Consider the following 24,292-nt stretch of genomic DNA (forward strand, 5'->3'; position numbering starts at 1 on the left):
CAACTGCAGTGACTCACTTAACAACTGTGAAAAGAAAGGTCATGAAATGAGGAACCATCTTGCTTTGCAATGGAAATTTTAGGGTCAATTGTGGTTGTAAATCGAAGTCTAGCTGTACAGTATATGGAAATAATCCCAATCCCTTAAAATTGAAGTGTGCTTGCCTTGCATTCTAAACAACAAAATATCCAACCATTATTTTTTTCTTAAATATTTTAAGCAAATGTTGTACAAAATTTCCCAATGCAATAAGCTTAACACTGTATCCTGAAGTGTTGGAATATAAAAACTGTCTCATTCACATAGTATGTGAAAATAGCAATGAATTTAAATGTATGAATTTAAAACTAAGTTTGGAGCTATTGTTTATTAGCCAATGTTGCACTCTATTTTATACAAAATGCTTCCGTATCAGAAAACACCCATGTTCTTCTATTCCAGACACTTGTAATGACCCCAAAGGACAGCTATTTGTCTATGACCTTCTATAACAAATTCATGGCTTTATACAGAGATACAATAATATCAACACCCAACTCTGCTCGCTGGGTAGTTTCAGATAACTGCTATTTGAGGAGAAGTTTTAGAAGTTACTTGCAATCTTGTGGCGAGTTTGCTGTTTAATCTGCTAGTTTTGCAAAAGGAGAAACTACACAGCCATAGAAATAATTCCTGTTGCTCAATGCAGCTGTGCTGAGCTGCTTTCCTGGCACAATTTGGAAGATATTTGGTCACAGTAGATTAAATATGGATAAGAGAGCCAGTTTGCCTAGTAGTGGTTCAGGCACCAGACAAGAAATCAGGAGTTTCTAGTCCCATTTTAGGCATGAAAACCTGCTTGGATGAAATGAAGCCAGTCACTCTTTTTTCCCTTCTCTCCTTCCTTCCTCCTTTCCTTCTTCCTTTTCCTTCCTTCCTTCTTTCCTTCCCTCTTTCTTTCCTTTCCTTCCTTCCCTAACTTTCTTCCCCCCTCCCTTTCTCGGTTGTGGGGAGTCGGAAGGAGCATTAGATCTGCTCACCGCCTTAAAAGTGGGATTTTTTAAAAATGGCTTTAAAATGGCTTTTGTTGCTTGAAATGGGGTGCTCCATTTGGGAGGGGAATGCAGGAGGTCCAAATAAGAGGTGGGCTCAGCCTCTGCTGGGATGGAGCAAGCAGAAGGAAAGGCAAGAGCGGGGGGATGGGACTTCACTGGCAGTTGCAAAGCAGCGTTCCCCTGATTGCCTTCCCCCAATGCCCCCAACCCTTTCAAAAGCCACCCCTATCACCAGCCTCTCCCAACCGGATGCCCACCTGCCTCCTCGCTGCGCTGCCGCCTCTCTCCCTGCAGAAAAATGGTCTGCGTCGGCGCGCGCACGCGCAGGAGAGGAGGGAGGGAAACCACTGCCCTCTAAAGGCCACATTGGGAACAACACTTCAGAGAAATAAAAACACTTTTTTTATGGCGTCCTTTTTAAAATTGATTTTCTTTCTTTTGGAAAATCGGGATTTTTTTGAACACGCTGCAGGACACGGGACAAATTATTAAAAATCATGACTGTCCCGCCAAAATCGGGACGTCTGGTCACTTTACCAATGGGCCAACTGGAAGTTCGTAAACCTAAGCAGGAATTTGTACCAAAAGTTTTATAACCTATTAATTTTTTAAAAGGAAGAACCTTTGTAAAACTAAGCATTTTTACTATATTTTTCTTTTTTTAAAATTGAACAGAAAAAAATCATTCCATATTGTGTTCCTCACTGAGAAAAACTGTTTGGGACTGACATTTTTAGTCAAGTGCCACATACCATTGATTATAATTATACATGTCCTAAAGTTATGATAATTTTTGCTAGAAGTAAGGGAAGTAAATATCAAAGCCCATCCTCCCTGCTTGTTTCAAAGAAATAGTTTTGAATATGACATTTGGACAAGAAAGGCATTTTAGCTTCTCTGGTCCCCCTATATTAAAAAATCAAATTCTACTGTGTTTACCTATTTTATTTGACTCAATGAAGGTATCAATTTAAAACTTTACATTTTTAAAATATGGGTAAACTCTCTAGTAGTTAATTAATGAAGTGTAAAAAAAAGCTTTCAAGCTATTCCCACCAATTAAAACTAATTTCAAATTTCAAACTGAATTCTTCAGATGGCATGCATTTAAATAAAAAGCTTTTGACATATAAGGAAGTTTCCTGATGGTACATTTGTAACTGCTGGTTCATTATTCTTTTTTTAACTCAAATTAACATCTCCAAGGTAATTCATAGGGTGTTTTTTTTAAAAAAAAAAAAAGGTTTTCATTTTGTGCAGTTGTCATCATAGTTAATTATCTCCTAGCATGCTTGAATATTTAAAGAGATTGCAGAAATTATTTGTAATTATTCACTGAAATAGAGATATTTTAAAATATTAAAAAGGTATTTAGTTATTTGAGAAGGGTATTTTAATCTAATTTATATTTAATATTTCTCTAGATAGCAGTTATTGGAGAGATAGCAGGTGTACCTTACCTGCGGTTTTTCCATTGATCTCTGTAACAAAGGAATACTAGACTAGCTGACAAAAGCATCCAATATAAGCTATCTGCGTAACTTCATATATGCAACTGCTTATTAAGCATCTTTATACTCTTCCAAAACAATTATGATTCCAGTTATTCTGTAAACATAAGCTTTTGTGGCTATTTTTTGAAGAAGCGCAAACTAATGTATTCACTTATGAACGTCAAGGCATAGGGCTGATTCAAAATGTGCTGCCTTAAGAAAAGAACATTATAATTTTTCTTTCATTAGTAAAGCCTGACAATTCACTATTTCCTCAATGCTAGGAATAGAAGATCCTCCTCATCCACAGAAAGCTTACTGGAAGTTGTTTGCAGGCCATTTGGCACTCAACATTACCTCATAACCATGTGTCACTATCTCCCAACACCTGGAAAAGCCATCCAGAAAAAGGCTTCCCCGTTTTTTTTTTAGTGCAGCTTATAATGTCTTTCAAAATATTTTGATAATAATTTGAGGGTATTGGGTTTTTCTCTCTTTCTCTGATTCAGCAGCTTCATTGGATGTCACTGATTTGTCATACTCCTATATAGAAAAGTCCTCATGACAATTTTCCTTTGGGACACTTTATTATTTCAAGCATAGGAAGCTTCAGGCCACTGAAGAGATGGCGGACTCTCTGATGATAATGATAATGAAGTTTCTTTCCAGAAAAAAATCTGTACACTAGATAGCAGTGCTTTAGGTAGACAAATAATACATAATTATTACAGGATTTTATTCTGGGTCTTTCTGGGGGGAAGGATGTTATCCTGTCTCCTTCATATATGTGATAAGAAGGTGGTGCAGCAAATGGATGTATAGGTTACAACCAACACCTTTGAACTGGGCCTGGAACTCTATCTGCAGCCAAAGCAGCTCTTGCCAAATGGAAAGCATTTTGCCCATCCAGCTGGCACACATTACTGGGTCATCTTCAAGCTTTTTGTAGTCTAGCTGAGAATGACAACTTATTTATATACTGTTATTCTCCAGTGCAATATCTAATTTGCCGTCATTGCGCTTACATTTTGATGCTGAGTTTGAATCAATTAAATTAAGATTAAATTAGATTAAATTAATTAAGTTTCTATTTAGGGATTTTTTAAATTTACAAACTGCAAGCTAAAATAAATTTCATTTACTGTAACAATGTCATTTGGTAAGCAATTCATTGCATTGTAATATTGTCCCAATGTAATATTGTATAAATAAGGTGACCAGACGTCCCAATTTCAGCGGGCCAGTCACGATTTATAACAATTTGTCCCATGTCCCGGGGCGTTTTTAAAAAGTCCCGATTTTCTGGCTTCATGTTGAAAGCCCAGTGGATTTGCTTAAGAAATCTTAACCGGGGCAAGACAAAAGACACTCTGTCTAACTAACCTCTCTCTCTGTCTCAGTACTTTCATTGAAGATATTAAAACGTTAAAGCAAAAAAAACGGACCCCCCGCCCCTTTTACCTCATTTTATAAGAAAAAATGACCAAGTACCATAGAGCTGCAGGAAATACTTGGCTAGAGAAGCTGCAAGTGTTACTTCCTGGATTTTCCAGAGGGGTGGGGCACAGAGGTTGGAGGTCGGCTCGTGTGGAAAAAAAATTGTGGCAAAGTTCTTTGAAAAATATTTCCCTGACTAATTTCACCATTTTAATTTGCTCAGTTCTTTGTATTAACATCTATATCATTCTGGATTGACTTGGAGTGCTCACTTGTGCCTGCTGGGTTTTTTCTTTTATTTTTTAATGTATTTTAAAATAATATTTTATTTATTGTGCATAGGATTTTTTAAAAGTTTTATTCTGTGTGGATTCTTTTTTTAAATTGTCTTAGACTATTTAAAAAAGATTCTATCCAAAATAAATTGAAGTGAAACCATTTTTAAAAATTCTATGCACAATACTTTGAAATGTTTTACTTCAATTTATTCTGTGTGGATTCTTTTTTTAAATTGTCTTAGACTATTTAGAAAAAGATTCTATCCAAAATACAAAATACCAGCTGCAGTTATTCACTTAAGAACTGTGGCAAGAAAAGTGGTATAGTGACCAAAGTTACAATGGCATTGAAAAAAGTGACTGATGACCATTTTTTACACTTAGCAACCATTTTTACACTTAGCGACCGTTGCAGCATCCTCATGGTCACATGATCAAAATGTTGATGTTTGGCAAGAGTTACAATTTATATTTGTAAATTGTAGTTATGTTGAAATAAAAAAATATTACAATACTATTTTTGCATTATATGAAAATTTTTGTTGCTCCGTATAAAATTTTTAATCAACCCCCCCCCCCCCCCCCCCGGTCAAAGGTGTCTCTCTTTACCAATCTGAAAATCTGGTCACCTTATGTATAAACCTTAGTAAAATGGTTATTTACAGCCCCAAACCTTCATTCCCTAAAATATTGTCCACAAAGCCCACTATTTGGGTAGAATGCTCAAACTGTCTCATCAGAGATCAGATGTTTCATAAAATATTGGTAGGCCCTTCTGCCAGTAAGAAAGTGAAATACTCTTTGGGAGAGTATAAATGTTGCAGGAGGCAAGAATGCCAAAATCTTGTGAATTAATACAAGAGTTGTTACAACAATTTTTAAAAAGCAAATGTAACTTAATTTTATTGAATTTTGAGGTTCTACAGATGCCATTGGAAATAACATATGATGCCCTCAGAGACTATAGTGTCGTGATGGTGAACCTATGGCACATGCGTGCGCTGGCCAGCTGACTTTGGCCTTCTTTTGGAGCCGTTTTTCGTCCTCCGGAAACCAAAAACTGGGGAACCTGGAAGTTCACGAATGGACTTCCAGTTTGGCTGTAGGGCCATTTTTGCCCTCCGAAGCCTTCAGGAGTTTTCAGGAGCTTCCCTGAAGGCTCCGGAGGGTGAAAAACGGCCCTACAGACAAACTGGAAGTCACAATTCCCAAACTTCTGGATTTCCTGTAGGTCCATTTTTCGCCCTCCGAAGCCTTCAAGGACCTTCAGGAGGCTTCCCTGAAGGCTCCAAAAGGCAAAAACTGGCCCTACGAGTAAATCAAAAGTGACTTCCTGTTTGTCCGTAGGTCCGTTTTTCACCCTCCGTAGCCTTTAGGGGCCTTCAGGAGGCTTCCCTGAAGATTCTAGAGGGCAAAAACCAACCCTATGAGCAAACCAGGTGACTTCTGGTTTGTCTGTAGGTCCGTTTTTCGCCCTCCAGAACCTTCAGGGAAGCCTAAAGGAGAAGCCTATGGACAAACCAGAAATTATCATCCCCAAACTTCCAGGTTCTCCGTAGGTCCGTTTTTCACCCTTCGGAGGCTAGCCGGCATGCATGCATGCTGGGGGATCACACGCATAGTATTATGGGTATGCCATGCCCACTGCACAACCCTCCTGCACTCTCCTCGCTTTTGGCATGGGAACCAAAAAAAGTTTGCCATCGCAGCTATAGTGCAATCCATGGCTTATGTAGTTTATGTTTCTCAAAGCAATGTTCTAAATATTATTTTTCTGACTATGTTTTCTGTTTGCTTGTGCTTTCTTCTCAATGTATCTAACTATTTTAACAAATAATCAAAAAGTATTTTAAATTTGAAATGACTGCTTTAATAACAATGTGCTATCCATTGCAATAATAATTGTAAATATTAAGACTGATTTTCATAATTCCATATACTTCTCAGAATATCAATGCATTGTATTCTGTCAACAATTTTTTTTTCAATTAACTCATTGTTAACTCATATTGGAAGGAGAGCATATATATTGTATAAACAAATTTTGTTTCTAAATGCACAACCAAGTGAAAATTACATAACTTCATCAATATTGTTTGCTGGTTTAGATGTTCTAATATTGCATTAAGATTGTATTAAGATCATACTTTGCTTACAGTTTAGTAGTTTGTTTACATGTAATTATACTTAAAATTATACTATATAAAGAATATACAATATAGTTCACTGCTCTGCACAAAGGGTAGTTCTTGCACATAAATTGAAAAAAAATCATTTTGTTAACCACATGAATCTTTTGCAATTATTTAGTCTGGAGACTAAAGTAGCACAATTTATATGTTGACATTCTTAGAATTACAGAACAGGCAGAAGCCATTTATGCCATCAAGTGCTATTCTCTGCTTTGGAATGACCTCCATTTATATTTTAAATCAATATTAAAGAGCATGAAATTGCCACTCGAGCTAGTGAAGATTGGTATGCTTTATAAATCACACATCAGCGATGATCCCAATTCGCATTTGGTGAAAAACCAATATGAGAGCTTGTGCATGAACTTATTGTCATTTGATAGAGCGAAAACAGTTTTGTTCAGGCATTCATTTATTTAGTCAATTGTCAATATGTGCAAATCATTGCCATTCAGTACATGTGTGAAGAAGCATGTCATATGTGAGATTCTGTTTACTGTAAGAAATATGAAAATTAGAAATACTGTCAGTAGTTTAAGCCATACTGTAGTTCTTCTGTTGTGTACTAAAGTCAAGTAATAATACATGCACAGTAGTATACATTTTGTGACTGATTATTGATTTTAGTGGCTCTCTTGCTGTGGCCTCACATTTGGCTTCACATGATTTAAAGGACTGCTGATTTGCACTATAGGATTATGTGACACAAATTTGCAGATGCAAAGAGGAGAGGAGCAAGAGTGGATATCTGCTGGCATGATTTTAGATATGACCCATATTTATTTTGCTGCTACTATTAGTAACAATCTGATTTATTTATGCAATAAAAATAAAGGATCAAGAAATGGATATCGGTCCTTTTCAAAAGAATCAGTCTTTGTCAATAATGCCTTATAATGTCAACAATGTCAATAATTCCTTCCTATGAAAGAAAACGGGCTTTAATTATGCTATATTCATTTATTCATTTGGCTTGTTTTAATTACAGCTAGCTGCACTGGAGAGACAAATCTTTGACTTTCTGGGATTCCAGTGGGCTCCCATCCTTGGCAATTTCCTGCATATAATAGCTGTTATTTTGGGTTTGTTTGGAACCATCCAATACAGACCTCGGTATATAGTTCTGGTAAGTTATCTTTCTCTTTCTAAGTACATTCACAATTTTTCCCCAATTGTTTTCTACATATTAAGTATAACTTGTAAACATTTGCTTAATGTTCAGCTTTTTATTATGCTTGTGGTTTTTTTCATATCATGGCTGTTCTGATTGTTTTGTGATTAGTACTAAGATGTTCTATGAGCAATTGGAGATGTATGTTTTTGAGTATGAGTATGAAAACGTATATGGCCTTCAATATAGGGGCAAGTGATTCTTGAAGTTTTCTTTTAAAAGCTTCCCAGCAACTTTATAAAAAACTAGCTCATAACCTGGCATTGCTCCGGTATTCATTTATAGGGGGAAAATGTCCGGACCAAATGTAATTTCTAATGTTGGATTTTCCCCCTTATGAGAGGGAGCTCCCTTGTGGAGTACTGTGAAGCCGTTACCATGGCAACTAAACTGTTCTGTATAGTAGAAGCCATTTTACGGTAATATAGTAGAAGCTATTTTAAGGCACAACAGGCTGTATCTTAACAGAGCACACATCCGGAGAGGTGTTAGGAGTGTCTTACCCCCACAGTGTTTTTTTTCCAGAGAGTAAATCATCTGGGAAGCAAGTTTGGTTGAAATTGCTTGAGGCATTCCAGAGTTATAAGATATGGTGGTGTATAATCTTTGCTTTGCCATATTTTATTTCCTTCATATTATTTAATACATTTTACATCCAATTTGCCCATGCAGTTCACACTCATGTAACCCCCATGTGTTTATGGGAACCATCAGAGACTTCTTTGAATTGATGCAGACTAGTAACTGACCCTGAAAACAATTGTAGATAGTGATTTTAAGAATAAATAACTGTAAGATGCCAAGGGGATTTACTTCAGCTCTGTGAAACAACATAATTACAGGCATAGTCTTTGTATAAGAACTATAAACACACTGGGGATCTCTGCAACTTAACATTAGAGGAATAAGGAATACTAAAACCATGTAAAAACCTCTTTCTTCACATTTTGCTGAGCCTTAGCTATCTGGAAAGGTTGAATATTTATGGCTTCTCCCTCTGGAAATGTCAGCATTTGGGAACTCTGTAATTTTATAAGTGATGGATTTTGAGGTGTAAAGACAATCTCTTCTATTTTATTTTGTTAGGAAATTCGGTTAAAGGATTTTATAAAAACTGCTATTAAAGTTTACATTGGTATTGATGTAAGCCTTTCATCTTTTTTCTCATCTTTCATTTGATCTCAAATTATTATGGTATCTTGAGAATAATAGTACTTTTTATATTTATATTTTATATTGAAGTCCACAAGTCTTAAAGTTGACAAGTTTGAAGACCTCTGGTCTAGCACTTCCTGACATAATCTGTTCTATTGATAAACAAGTCTTATCTTTACAATTTTTTTTCCTGCTGTCATACCAATTGCTCTTTGTCCTTCTTCTGGAATAGAACCCTGGTTTAGCTCATAATTTGCCAAAGCGTAAGGAGACTTTGTTTAATGCTTTGCTGAAGTCAAAGTACATTATACCCACCTCATTTATTCTCTTTAACTAAAATAGTGAATTTATTAAATAAAAAGATGAAACTGCCATGGCTTGATTTATTTTTTATAAACCCCTGCTTGGTTCCTGACAAGACACACTTTTCTAAATGCTCAAAGATCAAACGCTTAATAATCTGTTCTGAAGTTTTGCTTAGAATGAATTTGAAGCTAATTAGTGCATTACCTATGTTTGCTTTTCTCCTGCTTTCTGATGATTGGACATTTGCACTTTAATCTTTTTTCATTACATAAAACAAACATACCTTAACTTAATTTAAGTTAATACTCATCAGTCAGATTATCATTCATTATTGGGTTTATAAATGGTCCAACACTTTTCTATATTCTTTCACCTCATCCCACTCATCAATTGATCAATCTTTTTATGTACACTGAGAGCATATGCACGAAAGACAAATTCCTTGTATGTCCAATCACACTTGGCCAATAAAAAATTTTATTCTATAGTATTTAACAAATTATTTTTTCACTTAATCACACTCATTCAAAATGTTACACAAATTTCCTCAAAATTCATCCTACAGTTCTTCTATTATTTCTGTTTGCTGGAATAACATGCAACTATTACTATTCTAATTATTTCTTTTATATTCACCCAAAATCATGCCAGACCATACTTTTCAATATATAGTTATCCTTTTCATTCACAATGAAACCTGCAGTTTTAATCTCCTACATGTATTGGGGGTGGGAGAGGGTGCTACTCCATTTCACAAGATCAAATCAATTTTATTCAGATTTGTATAGAGTTGTTATTGCAAGATGCATAAATGATTTCCAAGCTAGACAGGTCTATTATTTAAACATGGAACGATACTATCTAATGTTCAAATAAAATAAAAAAGTATGCCCAAAATTTGGGCAAAGAAAAGAAAAAGACCTTGGATTTAAAATCTGGGCCAGCCAGTGGTGGGTGTGTGGGTGTGGGTGTATGGGGGTGAGTGTGGGTGTTTGTATTGATTCCAATGTTCTATTGTAAACAAATCTTTTTCATGTGTATCCTTTTTTCCCTGGTTTGGTGCAGAATACAGGATGAGTCACTGGACCCATGAAGACATTAATTGCTATACTAGGATGAAATTTAACAATCTGTTATAATCTTCTGACAGTTTACATAATATATCTATTGTGTGTTTATGTGTGTGCATGTATTTGCACATAAATACATGTGTATGTATGTCTGTGTATACACACACTGATGTATTGTATAGCAATTAAAATTGCTGGGTGTTATCTTTAAGGCCCTACATGTCTTGGGACCAGGTTATCTGAAGGACCATCTCTTCCTGGTAACATCCACCAACTCATTAGATGGAGAGGTAGCGAATGTTGTGGGTCCTAAAGACATACATCTGGTGGGACCCAGAAAAAGAGCCTTCTCCATGGTGGCTTCTCCCTTTGGAACATAAACCCCACAGAGATTAGACTGGCTCTCACTTTCTCACTCTTTTGCCAGACCATAAAGACCTGGTTTTGTAAGCGGAAAATCCATAGTAGGATATAGCCCTTCAAGTGGCTTATTTGATTGTTTGTTGTTGCCAGGAGGGTGGGGGTCACTGTTTTTATTCTTTTTACATTGGATTTTTAATTTTTTTGTAAATTGCTTAAGGTCACTGAGAGTATGTGTGTGGTCATATAAATATTCTAAATAAATAAAATAGACATGTATACATAAGGTGACCAGACGTCTCGCTTTTGGCGAGACAGTCATGCTTTTGACTGCAATTGACATGCAATTTGTCCCGCGTCCCGCAGCATTTTTAAAAAGTCCTGATTTTTAGATGGGCTTTGCAATACTTGCAATGAGGGTTTTTACCCAGGGGCGCATCCGGCTTTTCCAAACGCCCTGGAGGCAACCGGCTGTTTCACCCACAGTGGCCGGGCTGTGGCTGCTCCATCCCTGGAGGGGGACGCAGATGGGGGTGGGTGGGCTAAGTGCTCTTGGCCCTGGTGCGACGCCCCTCCCAGCTCGGCCCCGTGCTTTAAACGTATGTGCCTGGAGCGGAGGTCCCAGCGGAAGGTAGGGCATTGCAGCCCACCACGGCAATTGCAACAAGCCTGCTGGCTTCCCCGAGCAGCATGGCCACCCTGCTCCTCGCTGCCCTGCTTGAAATGGCTTTGATCGGGGTGGCTCTGCCTCACCTTCTGACAAAGAGGCAGCCAGCACCTGTGAGCTTTGCTTCGGAAGGAAGCGGGTCCAGCAGAGCCAGTGGGCCGTGCCCGGGGAAGGAGCCGAGCCCGGGGTCGCAGCCTGCGGGGCTTTTACAAGATGAGGACAATAAAAGGTGCCATTCTCTTCCCTTCCTCCCTTTCCCCTTCCTCCCTTTTGCCTCCCTCCCCTCTTTCCTTCCCTCCCATCTTTCCTTCCTTTCTTCCTTCCTTTTTCTCCCTCCCTTCCTCCTTCCTTCCTTCCTTCCTTCCTTCGCCTCTCCTCCCTCCAGCCCAGAGGAGAAGCAGCTGCTTCTGGAACTTCTTGAGAAGTTTCCTTGCCTGCTTTTCTCCTTCTCAAATGCCTTCTGATGACTGGCCAAGCGCTCCTCCCTGGAGTCTCTTTTTTCTGCTTGGGAATGGAATGGGGGGGGTATTATTGATTAAAACTTTTGCCACCCGGTGCTGTGGCTGAGGTGAAGCCGCCAAGCTCCCGCTGGCACCCCTGCCTGTGGCAGTGGCACCTCCCCCTCCGCTCGGAGCACCTGAGCTGGGCACCACATTACCCCTGCCCCCTCCTCCTCTGCCGTGCTTTTGAGGAGCCATGAGGCCGTGGGAGCCAGTAGGAAGGCGGCGGAGGGGGCAGGAGCAGGAAACAAAAGGCCCCATGACTTCTCAAAAGCACGGCAGAGGAGGAGGAGGCAGCGGCAGGGGTAACGCGGTGCCCAGCTCAGGTGCTCTGAGCGGAGGGGGAGGGAGATGGCCCCGCCGCTGCCACTGGTGGGGGTGCCAGAGGGAGCTTTGGCAGTTTCACCTCAACCGCAGCGCCAGGTGGCAAAATTTTTAATTAAGAACACACCGCCCCCCCCCCCGACAATGGTGTCCTGCTTAACCAATTTTAAAATCTGGTCACTTTATGTATACATATTACCCTAAAATCAGTTGAAAGATATTTTATATTTAGACACACCTGGAAACTGAATGGCCTTTCATCTTTGTGAGTTCATAATGCGGTTCTATATAGGGAAACCTTGTTTTCACAGTTCTTTAAAAATGTAGAGGGGAGGGATGGCCTGTATTAGTTGTAAGCCATTTCAGAGGTGATTGGCCACCATTCAGAATATTTGTCTACCAATTCCCTATAAATGGCTTTCCCTCAAATTTGGGATTTTCAGCAAACCCCTAAGGGACGGGTGTCCGAACCTGGGAACTTTAAGACTTGTGGACTTCAACTCCCAGAATTCTCTAGCCAGTATGATTGAATGTTGAAGTCCACAAGTCTTAAAGTTCCCAAGTTTGGATACCCCTTCATTGGCAAGCAGGCTGAATTCAGAGAAGATTGTCTTGTATGTAAGGCTTTAAAGGTGATAATCAGCATCTTGAATTGTATCGGTAAACTCGCAGGTAACCAATTAGCTGATCTATTTTTAGGTCAGGAACAAAACTTTATTATTTAATCAAACAGAATTTCTAAATGTTGTGGTACATAAAGTTTATGTAATATTGATTTGTTTTCTTTTTATGGTATTTTTTAACTGTATTAACACCCATTAACTGTGTGTTAATGTGGAGATACAATTTTTCTTGCTCCTAAAGGAGAATAAATGGATTTAATGTTTGCATTTATAATTATAAACAACTAACAAGCTTCTTTTTTTTTTACATTGAAATGTGTATAATAGTAAAAACCTGTAGAGATAGATGGTGATTCATGGGGATAGAAAATAAATCTTTAAAAGTTACAAAACACAGGACCCAGAAAATGCAAAACTAGATTATTTGGAGTTAAGCCAACCTACATATGAAGAAACAATAAAAAAGCGGACTTCATCTGACCTTAAAAAATACTGTAGAATGTTTGATAGGTAGGCTATCTCTTTGAAAATGATTTTTGATAAATTTGGAACCAATCACTTTCATTTTCTGTCCTGTTGCATTGGTCCCTTGTCCGCCACAAATTTAACTGAACTAGATAAGAATAATTTTGAACATGTTGCTATATTTCTGCAGCTATGGCTGGCATTCTTAATGCATAACTGACGTTAACAATACGTTGTACAACTGAAATGATAGTGCAGATGAAAATGTTTTTTTAATCAATGTTCAGTCACTACAGCCCCTTCTTCCATATGGAACTACAGTCCTTTCTTCTATGGAACAGCAACTTTAAGCATCAAGCATGATTTTTTAAACGTATTTTTCAGAAATGACTTTTTTCTTTCCAACAAATTTGACAATAACACACAAGGACTGATATTTATGTACATCAATCAATCAGAATAGAGCTGGAAAAAATCTTGGTGGTCTTGTAGTCCAAGCTCATGTTCAATGTTGTTATGAATTATTTACTTGTGGCATGAAAGCAGTTAATAAGAGGAAAGATTTTGAATGAACTACTACTGGAAGGGAAGGAATTTCCTCTTCATCATTTTCTCTTTAAAATTTATAGTCAATTGAGATTAAGGTTTAGTTTATTTATTTATTTATTGGAATTTTTGAAACAAAAACGAGAACAAGATTAAAAGAATAAAAATACAATTACTGGTACGATAGGCATGTTAGTGCACTTACTGTATGCAAACCCCCTCTAACTAGTTCATGCTACTTGTTAAGACATGGTTTATATCATTGTGATTGTTGAATAAATCACAGTTCAGTTCATGTAACATTTTAAACCCATTAAGATAAAATTAAACAAAACATATTATGGCTTGTCACAATATGCAAAATCTTTCCTAATTTAATTTTTAAAACTCAAAAAAGACTTCTTTCGTCAAATGATGCATAAATACTATGTGTGCAGATACGAATCTAATCTGAACAGGGATGTGCAGTCACTAGAGGCAGGGGAGGCAGGGCCTCACCAGTCTCCTCAGGAAAAGGAAAGAATTTTAAAGAATTTTTTAAAAACAATTAAAGCCAAGGTAGTTGCTACCAGATTCCAAGTCACAGTGGCTTGGTGTCTGCTTAGTGTTAACTATAGGAGGAGGCCAGAGAACTCAGGGCCTCCTTTGCATAAGGAATTTTTCGCCTTTTAAAAGTTAAGAAAGGATTAAAAAGCAAAAAATTTCATATGCAAAGGAGGCACTGATTCTCCCGCCTCCTGATCTGGGAGCAGCGAATCATGCCTGTGCAAGGGCATTTGAGTAACTGCACAATCTAGCAATTTCCATCGAGGGTGATTCTGGAGAGGTTGCTCTGGGCCGCCAGCCGCCGTTTCTTCAGCAGCAATTTCTTCTCTGCCCGGCATTTTCTACTGGGCAGCTTGGCGCCTTTGCTGCCAGGCACTTTGCATCGCGGGAGTCACCAAGCGCCGACATTCCCACTGCTCTGGTCTGCAGCCAGCCCAGCACTGAGCAGGGAGGAGGAAGAGGAGGAGGAGAGCGGTGAGTTCTTGTGCTGGCCGGCCAGCCAGGCAGGGAGAAAGTCGGGCGGGGGGTGGGCTGGCTGGCTGCCTGGGGAGGGGGGATCATGGCCACTCAGGTGGCCCCTGCCGCTGCCGACAACAGCTTGGGTGTCCCAGCACCGTCCAAGCTGAAGAAAGCAGAAGATTGTTCATCAGATGAGGCGGGGGGAGCAAGGCGGTTGAGCGCGACGGCATCGAGAAGCAGCTTGGACGGAGCCGGGACACCCAAGCTGCTGTCGGCAATGGCGGGGGCCACCTGAGCGGCCATGATACCCCCTCCCCAGCCAGCCAGCCCACCTACCCCTCACCTGACCTGCTCCCCGCCTGGCCGGCTGGCTGGCACAAAGACTCACCGCTCTCCTCCTCCTCCTCCCCGCTCGGTGCTGGGCTGGCTGCAGGCCGGGGCAGCCAGGATTGTTCATCGGGGGAGGTGCGGGGGCAAGGCGGTGGAGCACAACGGCAGCAAGAACAGCTTGGACAGAGCCTGGACACCCAAGCTGCTGGCAGTGGGGGCCACCTGAGTGGCAATGATCCCGGTTCTGCTGCTCCTCGCCGGCGCCCAGGGTCAGCTTCGAGGTTAGTACTCCATTCCGACAAGGCTATGGGGAATCCCGAAGGGTTGAACCCTGGGCCCCTGCCCAACCGCCATGGCCAGAGTGGTGACAGTCGAGCCCTTTGCCCTGGTAACTTAATCTGTGAGGATGGGTCCGCGTCTTGAGGACCACAGTCCGGGAATTCCTCTCCTCGATCCCCCCTCCCGGGCCCTTAAGTCGGAGACCCGCATGCCTGGTTCATCCGGACGTGCAAGGTGAGGGCACAGGGAAACAGAGCTAAAGGGGAGGGAGGTCAACACGCCCGGGTCAGCGGGGCGCGATGCTCCGGCGGCGGAGGAGAAACACCTTCGATTTCTTCACGTGGTTTTTCCCCCCAGCTCAGTTGGGGAAGGTGGAAAAGTTCCCTAGAGTCCTTGCTATCCCTCGTCTCGATTCGCTTTTCCCCGCCCCAATTTTGCCCACCCACAAACTGGAGTGATCCCGCTCTCCTAAATACGTTTGTTGGGTTGCAATTGTGGATTTCCATGTGCCTTTTTCTGTAGAAAATCAGACACTGATTTTCACTGGCCCGAGTCTTTTGGAATGTCCTTTTGGAATGTCAGTGGGGACAGAGGAGGTGGGGGGCGAGGCGGGAGAGCGCGGCGGCAGTGAGAAGCAACACCCCGGCCGCTGTGTCCGACAGGCATCTCGCGTTTATGTCCGCCATAAATGCAAGACACCTGTCGGACACAGCAGCAGGGACATTGCTTCTCGCCGCTGCTGCGCTCTTGCCTCACCAACGGTAACCCTCACCGCACTTCACTGAATCTGAATGTGCAGTTTGATTTGATTTTGCAGTACAATTTGTAGAAGTGAATTTGTATGAACATGCATGGAATCCTACTGAACCCTCAATCATTTTGAAAGCATTAGATTCAGTTTAACACACTGAATTCATGGAGAAAATCTATCTATGCAATAACTAAAAGTCAGCACTGACTTGATGCCACATAATCAACATATTGAATCAATTATTTCATTCAGCATGGTATTTGGATTGAAGCACCTTTGAATCAAAATTTCACATTTAAGGGCAAATCTTAATGAGATTAAAGAAATAATAATTCCATACTATGAATTTTATAAATGTAGACATGAAAAAAAGTTCTATAGAACAGGTTCCACAAATCTACAGTGCCATTTAGAACCGGTTCCAGCTCCCTCCCCCAGCCCGTCCACATATCATCAAGATGAAGAGCGAGAGGAGGAATTGAGTTGAAGTCCACAAGTCTTAAAGCTGTCAAGTTTGAACACCCCTGGGATTTTCCCCCCTAAAGGGTTAGGAGTGCAAGGGTCTTGTAACTTGACAGCTTTAAGAACTTGCATGCTTCAAATACCAAAGTTTCTGAGCCAACATTTTGGTTGCTAAGCAAGAGCGTTGTTAAATGAGTTTCACCACATTTTACAAGTTGGCCACACCCACCCAGTCACATGGCTGGCAAGCCACTCCCACCCAGTCACATGGCTGGCAAGCCACTCCTACCTGGTCACATGGCTGGTAAGCCACTCCCATAAAGCAGGCCACACCTACAGAAGAGGTTCTAGAAGAATTTGAAACCCACCACTGGACGAAAAGGAAGAAAAGTAACATTGTGTGCATCATAACATTATTCTATAAAAAATGTGAATTTTTTATCCTAAATTACTATAATGAATACATGCAATGTCATTTCACTGGTCTCATCAATTTACCTAGATAGCAATGATTTTCCAACAATGTATTTTGTTCCTATTACTTTCTTTCTTTTATATGTTGATTCTTACATACATGTGTTGTATATGTGCTAGCTAGATAGAGGGAAAAATTGAAGGTTTTTATGCCATCATTTGATAATCTGGAGAAATTTAATTTACAACTTTATTAATCACAGGCTTATTTATTTATTTGAATTATCAGATTTCTTGGCTTTTGGTCATTTCTTAGAGACTTTGCAAAATAAGGCTGTGATATAATTGCTTCCACATCTTGCAGAAATATATCATGAAAATTAAATGCACAGTTAGATCAATGTGTCAGAATTTATTGGTATCAATAGATTAATATAGCACCATAAATAATTAATCTAATTTTCTTGTGTGTAGTCAGTGAAAGAAAGAATATTGGATTTTCAGTTGGCTGCAGTTCTACAGATTTCGGAATAGAGGATTCTTTCTGGAAACTCCCTGCTGGATGGTTCCCAGAAGTGTACTTATATGTTTAATTTACAGCATCCATGTGTATAATATTTTTTATCATAATCTTTTATCTTTCTTTACTTAGTACTCCATTTGGACTGCTCTCTGGGTCACATGGAATGTTTTTATTATCTGCTTTTACTTGGAAGTCGGTGGTCTAACTAAGGTAGGTTCCATATTTTGACTGAATGGAATGTAACAATGATTCTTAATTAAAAGAATTACAGACTGGCTATTTTTTAAAATATATTGTATTTCATTGATTTTTTTTTAATAAAACAATGACTATGGATCAATTGTGGATCTTTTGAATTTCTGTTTCCACAAATGCTGTAGCATTATTATATGTTTTGGGGAATCAAGTGACACAACAAGATACATCATTACATAAATTTTTATATGGTAGCTAGATAAACCCTATGAGCCATGGTGGCGCAGTGGTTAGAGTGGCTGGAGTGCAGTACTGCAGGCTACCTCTGCTGACTACTGACTGCTGATTTCCAGCAGTTTTGCAGTTCAAGTCCTGGCTCAAGGTTGACTCAGCCTTCCATCCTTCCGACGTCGATAAAATGAGGACCCAGATTGTTGAGGAAAATATGCTGACTCTGTAAATTGCTTAGAGAGGGCTGTAAAAGCACTGTAAAGTGGTATGTAAGTCTAACTGCTATTGCTACTTGTTCCATGTCTGCAAACCTTCAAATAATTATTTTTATGATTAGTTTCTTCTAACTTGTCATGATTCAAACATTTTTTAGCAATAACATGGAATTCTTCCAAGCATATATTTGCTTGTATTTTCATATTATTTTGTTTGGTTTTCTGCTTTGCAAAAACTTTAATCACTCATTTTGGAACTGATTGAGGCTATATTGTTGTTATTGTTTTATACTCTACTTTCCTAAAGTCATTTGAGCTTGTTAATTGTTCTGTCATTTTATCTATTCTGCAGCCAAAAGTAGCTCACAATATGAACCACCAGCTTGTAGAGCAGAAGATTCTTGACAACCATCTTTTTCATAAATTCCTAGTATTTAAGAACAGCATAGCCTTAATACAAATATTGAAGCAAAGTTCCCTTCTGTAGCCTTTCCCACCTATTTTTTCTTAAACTGTTTTAGAGTCAAGCGAATGGGAACATGGGATCGGGGCAGGCAAGCTGGTAAATGAAGATACATTGTTTATGAGACCATAGAAGAGAATATACGGTTGAACTGTGGGGTCCTTGGTGCTATCTCTGCTTGGTTGTTTGTGCAGACATTTTGTTACCAGACTAGGTAACATCTTCAGTGCTAGAAGGGAATAGGGCAGCGATGGCAAACCTTTTTTGGCTCGCGTGCCATAAGTTGGGGGGAGTGCATGGGGGTCGTGCGTGGGCATGTGTTATCCCCCCAGTGTGCATGCGCGCACTACAGATGTTTCCCCCCATTTTTTGCATGCTTTTTTCGCTGCCCCAGGCTCCAGAGGCTTTATAGGAGCCTGGGGAGAATGAAACAATCCTCCCCCGCCCCCTCCTGGACACCCTCCGGAGGCTTCAGGGACCTTCAGGAGGCTTTCCTGAAGCCTTCGGAGCAGTCAAAACGACCCTCCGAGCAAACCAGAAGTCCATTCCCGAACTTACGGTTTGCCCATAGGGCCAGTTTTTTGCACTCCGGAGGCTTCACGGAAGATCATGAAGCCTCCTGAGGGCCTCCGGGGGGGTGGGGAGGCTCTTTTCGCCCTCCCCAGGAAGGGCGAAAATGGCTTTTAAAAGGGTGAATTCAGCTGGCCAGCGCGCATGTTGCGCTGGCCAGCTGACAGGGCAGCACCTCGCGTGCCCTGACAAATGGCTCCACGTGCCACCTGTGGCACACATGCCATAGGTTCACCATCACTGGAATAGGTATGATCTCTGTTTATGTATAGAAGCTTGCTCTGACAGAGTTGACAGGAGTATTATTTTTTCCTTAATAGTTCATTGATTGTCTTGTTGTTAATCCTTGTTGAGTTGACTGATGATTGCTGGCAAGGAAGTTTCTTTTTAGCATTTTAGTTTCCCTTTTAAATTGTGTGTAAATGCCATTGTTTATTTCTATGTGCTAGTTGTTAAAGGTGGAGGGCAAGGGAACCTAGTTCCATAAATAGAGCAAATCTGTCTATCTGAAAAAGTACTGACCAGATACCCAACTACCATAAAGTTGTTAATTAAATTTAGAAATAAGCAATGATGCTGATATTGGCTTAAACAAAATTTGGAAAGGGAAATTAAGTATTAATGTTGATGTATTACATTAGATAATATTTTAAAAATAAATGCACAAATACATACATACCTTTTAAAAATATCCTCTTGCTTCAGTTTAAAATTATGACACATTTATGAGAGCGCATATGAAAATTTATAAAATAAGTGGGTTTCTGATCTAATTTTCATAATGTATTATTTTGTATCATGTTTACTTTTTTCTAATCTTAAGTAGTACGAAAGGACTCCAAGAGTAAAGTGAAGATCTCTGTCTATAATCTGTTGGGAAATTTGTGTGTATTTTTCAGTTTACCTTATTCTCAGCACACTGATATAGTCAATCCCTGTATCCAGATCAGGGCAAGTATTCATGTCAGTTAGCAAAAGATATAGCTTGAGGTTTCTACAATAAACGTCAATAAAAGTTAACTAGCAACAGGGAACAACAGGAGAAAGGGAAAGAGAGATATGGATGAGCAAGCAAGAAATAAAAGTTAAAGAAGCAGAAGACTTCTTATCAAACACATCTGCATCTATATATTGAAAGGGCAGAACATTTCAGGACCACTGAAAATAGTATTGAGAATGTTTGGCATGGACAGTCTTAAATGGCTGTTCAGCTTTAATCATTTTTCTAGTCATAGCTTCAGTAGACGTCCTCTGTTCTGCAACATAAAGGGAAAAAATGGTGGACAGGAATGGAAGTCAACAGAAGTGATAGTAATACATGCATTTCACTCCAAGAAAATGTGGAAGCTGTGTAGCTACAGATTGTGGAATATAAAGGCATAATTTACATATGTTAAGTCCAAATGGAAGTGAAATTAGGTCAAGAGTAAATGCTGCTGAGCATGGTATTTCTATGATGTGCTTTGTTAACACATAGTAATTTTATTGATTATGATGCTGTAGCTAAATGCAGTGCAAGCATAAAATAAAAATGATACAGGAATACAATATGATCAGTATTATAAAATATGTGAAATATATTTAAATAAAATGTATGTATTTAAATTATGGGACGTGGTGGCTCAGTGGCTAAGAACTTGTCGATCAGAAAGGTCAGCAGTTTGGCGGTTCGAATCCCTAGCGCTGCATAACCAAATGAGTTCCTGTTACTTGTCCCAACTAGCAGTTCAAAAGCATGTAAAAATGCAAGTAGAAAAATAGGAACCACCTTTGGTGGGAAGTTAGCAGCATTCTGTGCACCTTTGGCATTTAGTCATGCCAGCCACATGACCATAGAGATGTCTTCAAACAGCACTGGCTCTTCTGCTTTGAAACAGAGATGACCACCACCCCCTAGAGACAGGAACCACTAGCACATATGTGTGAGAGGAACCTTTACCTTTATTTAAATTAAAATATAAAAAAATAAAGGGCTCTGAATTAATCTGTCAGTGATACAGTAACCACTATATTTATTTACTAAAAACAACTTCAGAAGGGTTTACAAAAAAGAATTGTAGTGAGAGGGGTGTGAGGTATTTTTCAGTTCTTGTTTTAACTTCAAATAGTCTGATTCTAAGCATGCTTGACTATATTCCAAGGGAAGAATGAAAAAAGGCCATTTATATAAAGTGCTGCTTGCTATGATGAGAGTAAATTCAATCAAGGACTAATGTTTTGTTCTTATTACTTTGCTCATCCCTAAGTACCTTTTAGATCAGTTAATTTTTTATAAATATATTTTGTCATAATAGGATTCAGTAATTGCAACTTCAAATATTCTCAATTGATTCCATGGTATCAAAATTAAAGTCATTTCTTAGGGACCACATAGATAATGCTTATGTGAATACATTTAAATGCTTTCAAATACTGCAACTTTTGGCTCTTTTTAACTCACTTGTATCAATTAATAATTTGTTTTATTTCATTACTAATGATTTTTTCTCCTTTGTAACTTCAATTTCAATAAAAATCCAGTATAGGATGTTCTAAAAAGTGTCAGTATGATGGCATGGTGAAAAATCAGTAGAATTAGTGATCTTTGAAACAGTTAAATATATTTTTTTCATTGGCTATCATGTTAATTTGATCTTTATAAAGAGGACAAAAAGAAATTTTAGTCTAGTGTGAAAGGAATTCTCTGGATTTCAATAATCAATGATTCTGATAATTGCCTAGGTGTTGAATGCTATGCATGAATAATGTAAGACAGTTTTGTGTAAATGTGCAAAGTCAAGTCAAACTATCCTTGTAGTGTGTCACATTGTCAATTGCAAGCAATTTCCGATGTTTTCAAAAACCACCACCAGCAATTTACAGGAAAGATGATGAGAGATCATACCATACAGTATCTGACATTTTCTTGATTTAAACTATCGTTATGAAAAGCTGCTAACTCAGATATGGAGTTTTAATGAAAATATAAAATTTAGTGGAATACTTTTTAAAACTGGGCTTCATCTGTATGTTGGGATTGTTAAAAGTTCAGCATAAACATTGATGTATGTGTGCATAATGATTTCCATTTTCAAGTAGTATTATACACAATTGTGTTTGATATTTGCACAATATGGTGATGTATGCTGTCATTTTATACCACATTAATATATTATTTAAATATCACCACCCAGAAAGACATGCCAAAAGTTTGATGGTAAATGTTTCTAGCAGCTTGTAAGAAAATAATACATTGATAATTTATTTTATTATCCTTCTAGAGCTGATGTTCACAGTTTATTTAGAAATTTAGAGGGAAATGTTCAATTAAACACCTTACATTAAGTTCTTTTTATGTCTAGTTAAACTTAAGGTGCCAGTAACAATTACTATAAATAAATGGAACCACATAGGGACAATTTTCCCTTTGAATTGCTTTATGAGAAATTATCTGCAAACAGAAAAATAGATTTTCCATAGAAGAATCTGTCTTTAATTTGGTACAGGGTTTCCAGTGGTACATCCATCACTGTTATAATTGATTTAATCCACATTGCTCTTCCACATCTTCTTCTCTTTCTTTCTATGTCCCAACATTATAGAAGAAGCTAGATCTTAATACTGTGTCAACAAATATGATCATTTAAGTCTGCTCATTTATTATGAGACCTGGAGGTTGATTTGTTCAACATTTCATTTATTTACTTTTGTCTAACAATGGAATACTCAGGAGTTTTCTCCAATATCAGCATTCAAAAGCCACCAGAACTCTTTCTGTCTTGCTTCTTCAAAGTCCAAGGAACATTCATTCGGTCAAAAGCAAGGAACAGAGATGTATATAAACTTCCGCAAAGAAACTATCATTGCTGTCATGTAAAATGAGATGTACTTAGATACTTATTTTGTGTCTTAAAAGGACTATATTTAAATGACATTTTGAGGCTCATTTCCTATTGACTTGGCAATGGCTTTGCTATTTTGATAACTGAGAACCCTACTTTCTTGAAGGAGATTATGTTATAGCAGCAATAACTTTTGTTCTAGAAACATATTCTCTTCAGTGCAGCAGCATATAGTAGACATGAAAAAAACTCCCATTTCATTTTGGAGCTCAGTGGAGTCCTTACAGGTCACCTCTTCTCTTAGAAAGAGTTCAGTTCAAGTTTTAGAGAAGCATTTTTCAAGTATCTTGTCTCTTAATCATAGTCCTTGGCCATGAAGTTGGCCTTCTTAAAATTGAAACTTCTGCCTGGATTTACATCTTGTCCTACTGGTTTAAGCTTTCCTTTTTGATGATGTAGGTCATCAAAGTAAGTCAAAGTAGTTCACTTACATCTATAATAGTTGACCTACATCTATATCTGAGTTAAAATCAGAATTAAAATAAAGATCTAAATATATCAGTATTTGGACTTATCTGTAGTCACCAGCCAACATTCTAAACCATTACTCAACAGTGTTTAAAAGAAATGGTTGTCCAAGAATGCTGAAAAGAAACTCATCAACATGATTGTTCATATCTTTATGCAATTATGATTTATGAGTAATTATATAAATATGGCAAAAGTCTAACAAAACATTTTTATACTTTTTTTTATAATTGGATATATCAAACTTTTTTATAGTTCTCTCCTTCCATGCGTCTCTGCCATTAGCACATTTTGAAAAATGGCAAGACATGGATCATTTTGGCTGTAAAGAACATTTTTCATCGGGAGCTGATAAAGAATGGTATTTTATAGACTTTCTGCCAGAAAATGGGAAGGCGCTTTTGTTAATAAAGTTAATCCTCAACAGAATTAGAAACTAGGCTTTCCTAGCCATAGATGCCATCTTCAATTTACAATCTGTTTGGTGGAGTATGAGAACAAGTCATGATCACACTTGTTATTATATTGCACAGAACCACCTATATGGCACACTCCATAGCCAGAATTATAAACATAGCTAATATTTGAAGCATGTGTTCTATCTATAGAATTGAGTTAAATGAACTTTTAATGACTTTAAGTAGCACACACCCCATTTTTTTCAAGGCAGACACCCTAACATTTAGACAGATGACACAGTTAAGAAAACCAGATTGGTTTAGTTTAGTTTTTACTTCCAAAACGTTGTTCACATAGGAAACTGCATTATTGTTTATCAGATCACTGTTTCATCAAGCTCAGTGATGTCAATAGCTAGCAAGGATTTTCCAAGATTTCAGTCAGAACACTTTGCCACTAACCTGGAAGTTTGGCATATAAAGCAT

General features: G+C 38.6%; 1 protein-coding gene across 1 annotated transcript in view; it reads left to right on the forward strand.

Annotated features, from left to right (window-relative positions):
• The window catches only part of NKAIN3 (sodium/potassium transporting ATPase interacting 3), a 185,165-nt gene that overhangs the window by 63,574 nt on the left and 97,299 nt on the right, over positions 1-24,292 (forward strand). The window contains exons 2-3 of the mRNA XM_032223153.1: positions 7,423-7,560; positions 17,515-17,595. Of these exons, the coding sequence (XP_032079044.1) occupies positions 7,423-7,560; positions 17,515-17,595 (219 nt within the window). The remainder of the gene's footprint in view (positions 1-7,422; positions 7,561-17,514; positions 17,596-24,292) is intronic.

Source organism: Thamnophis elegans, chromosome 8 (assembly GCF_009769535.1).
Source record: "Thamnophis elegans isolate rThaEle1 chromosome 8, rThaEle1.pri, whole genome shotgun sequence".
NCBI classification, from domain to species: domain Eukaryota; kingdom Metazoa; phylum Chordata; class Lepidosauria; order Squamata; family Colubridae; genus Thamnophis; species Thamnophis elegans.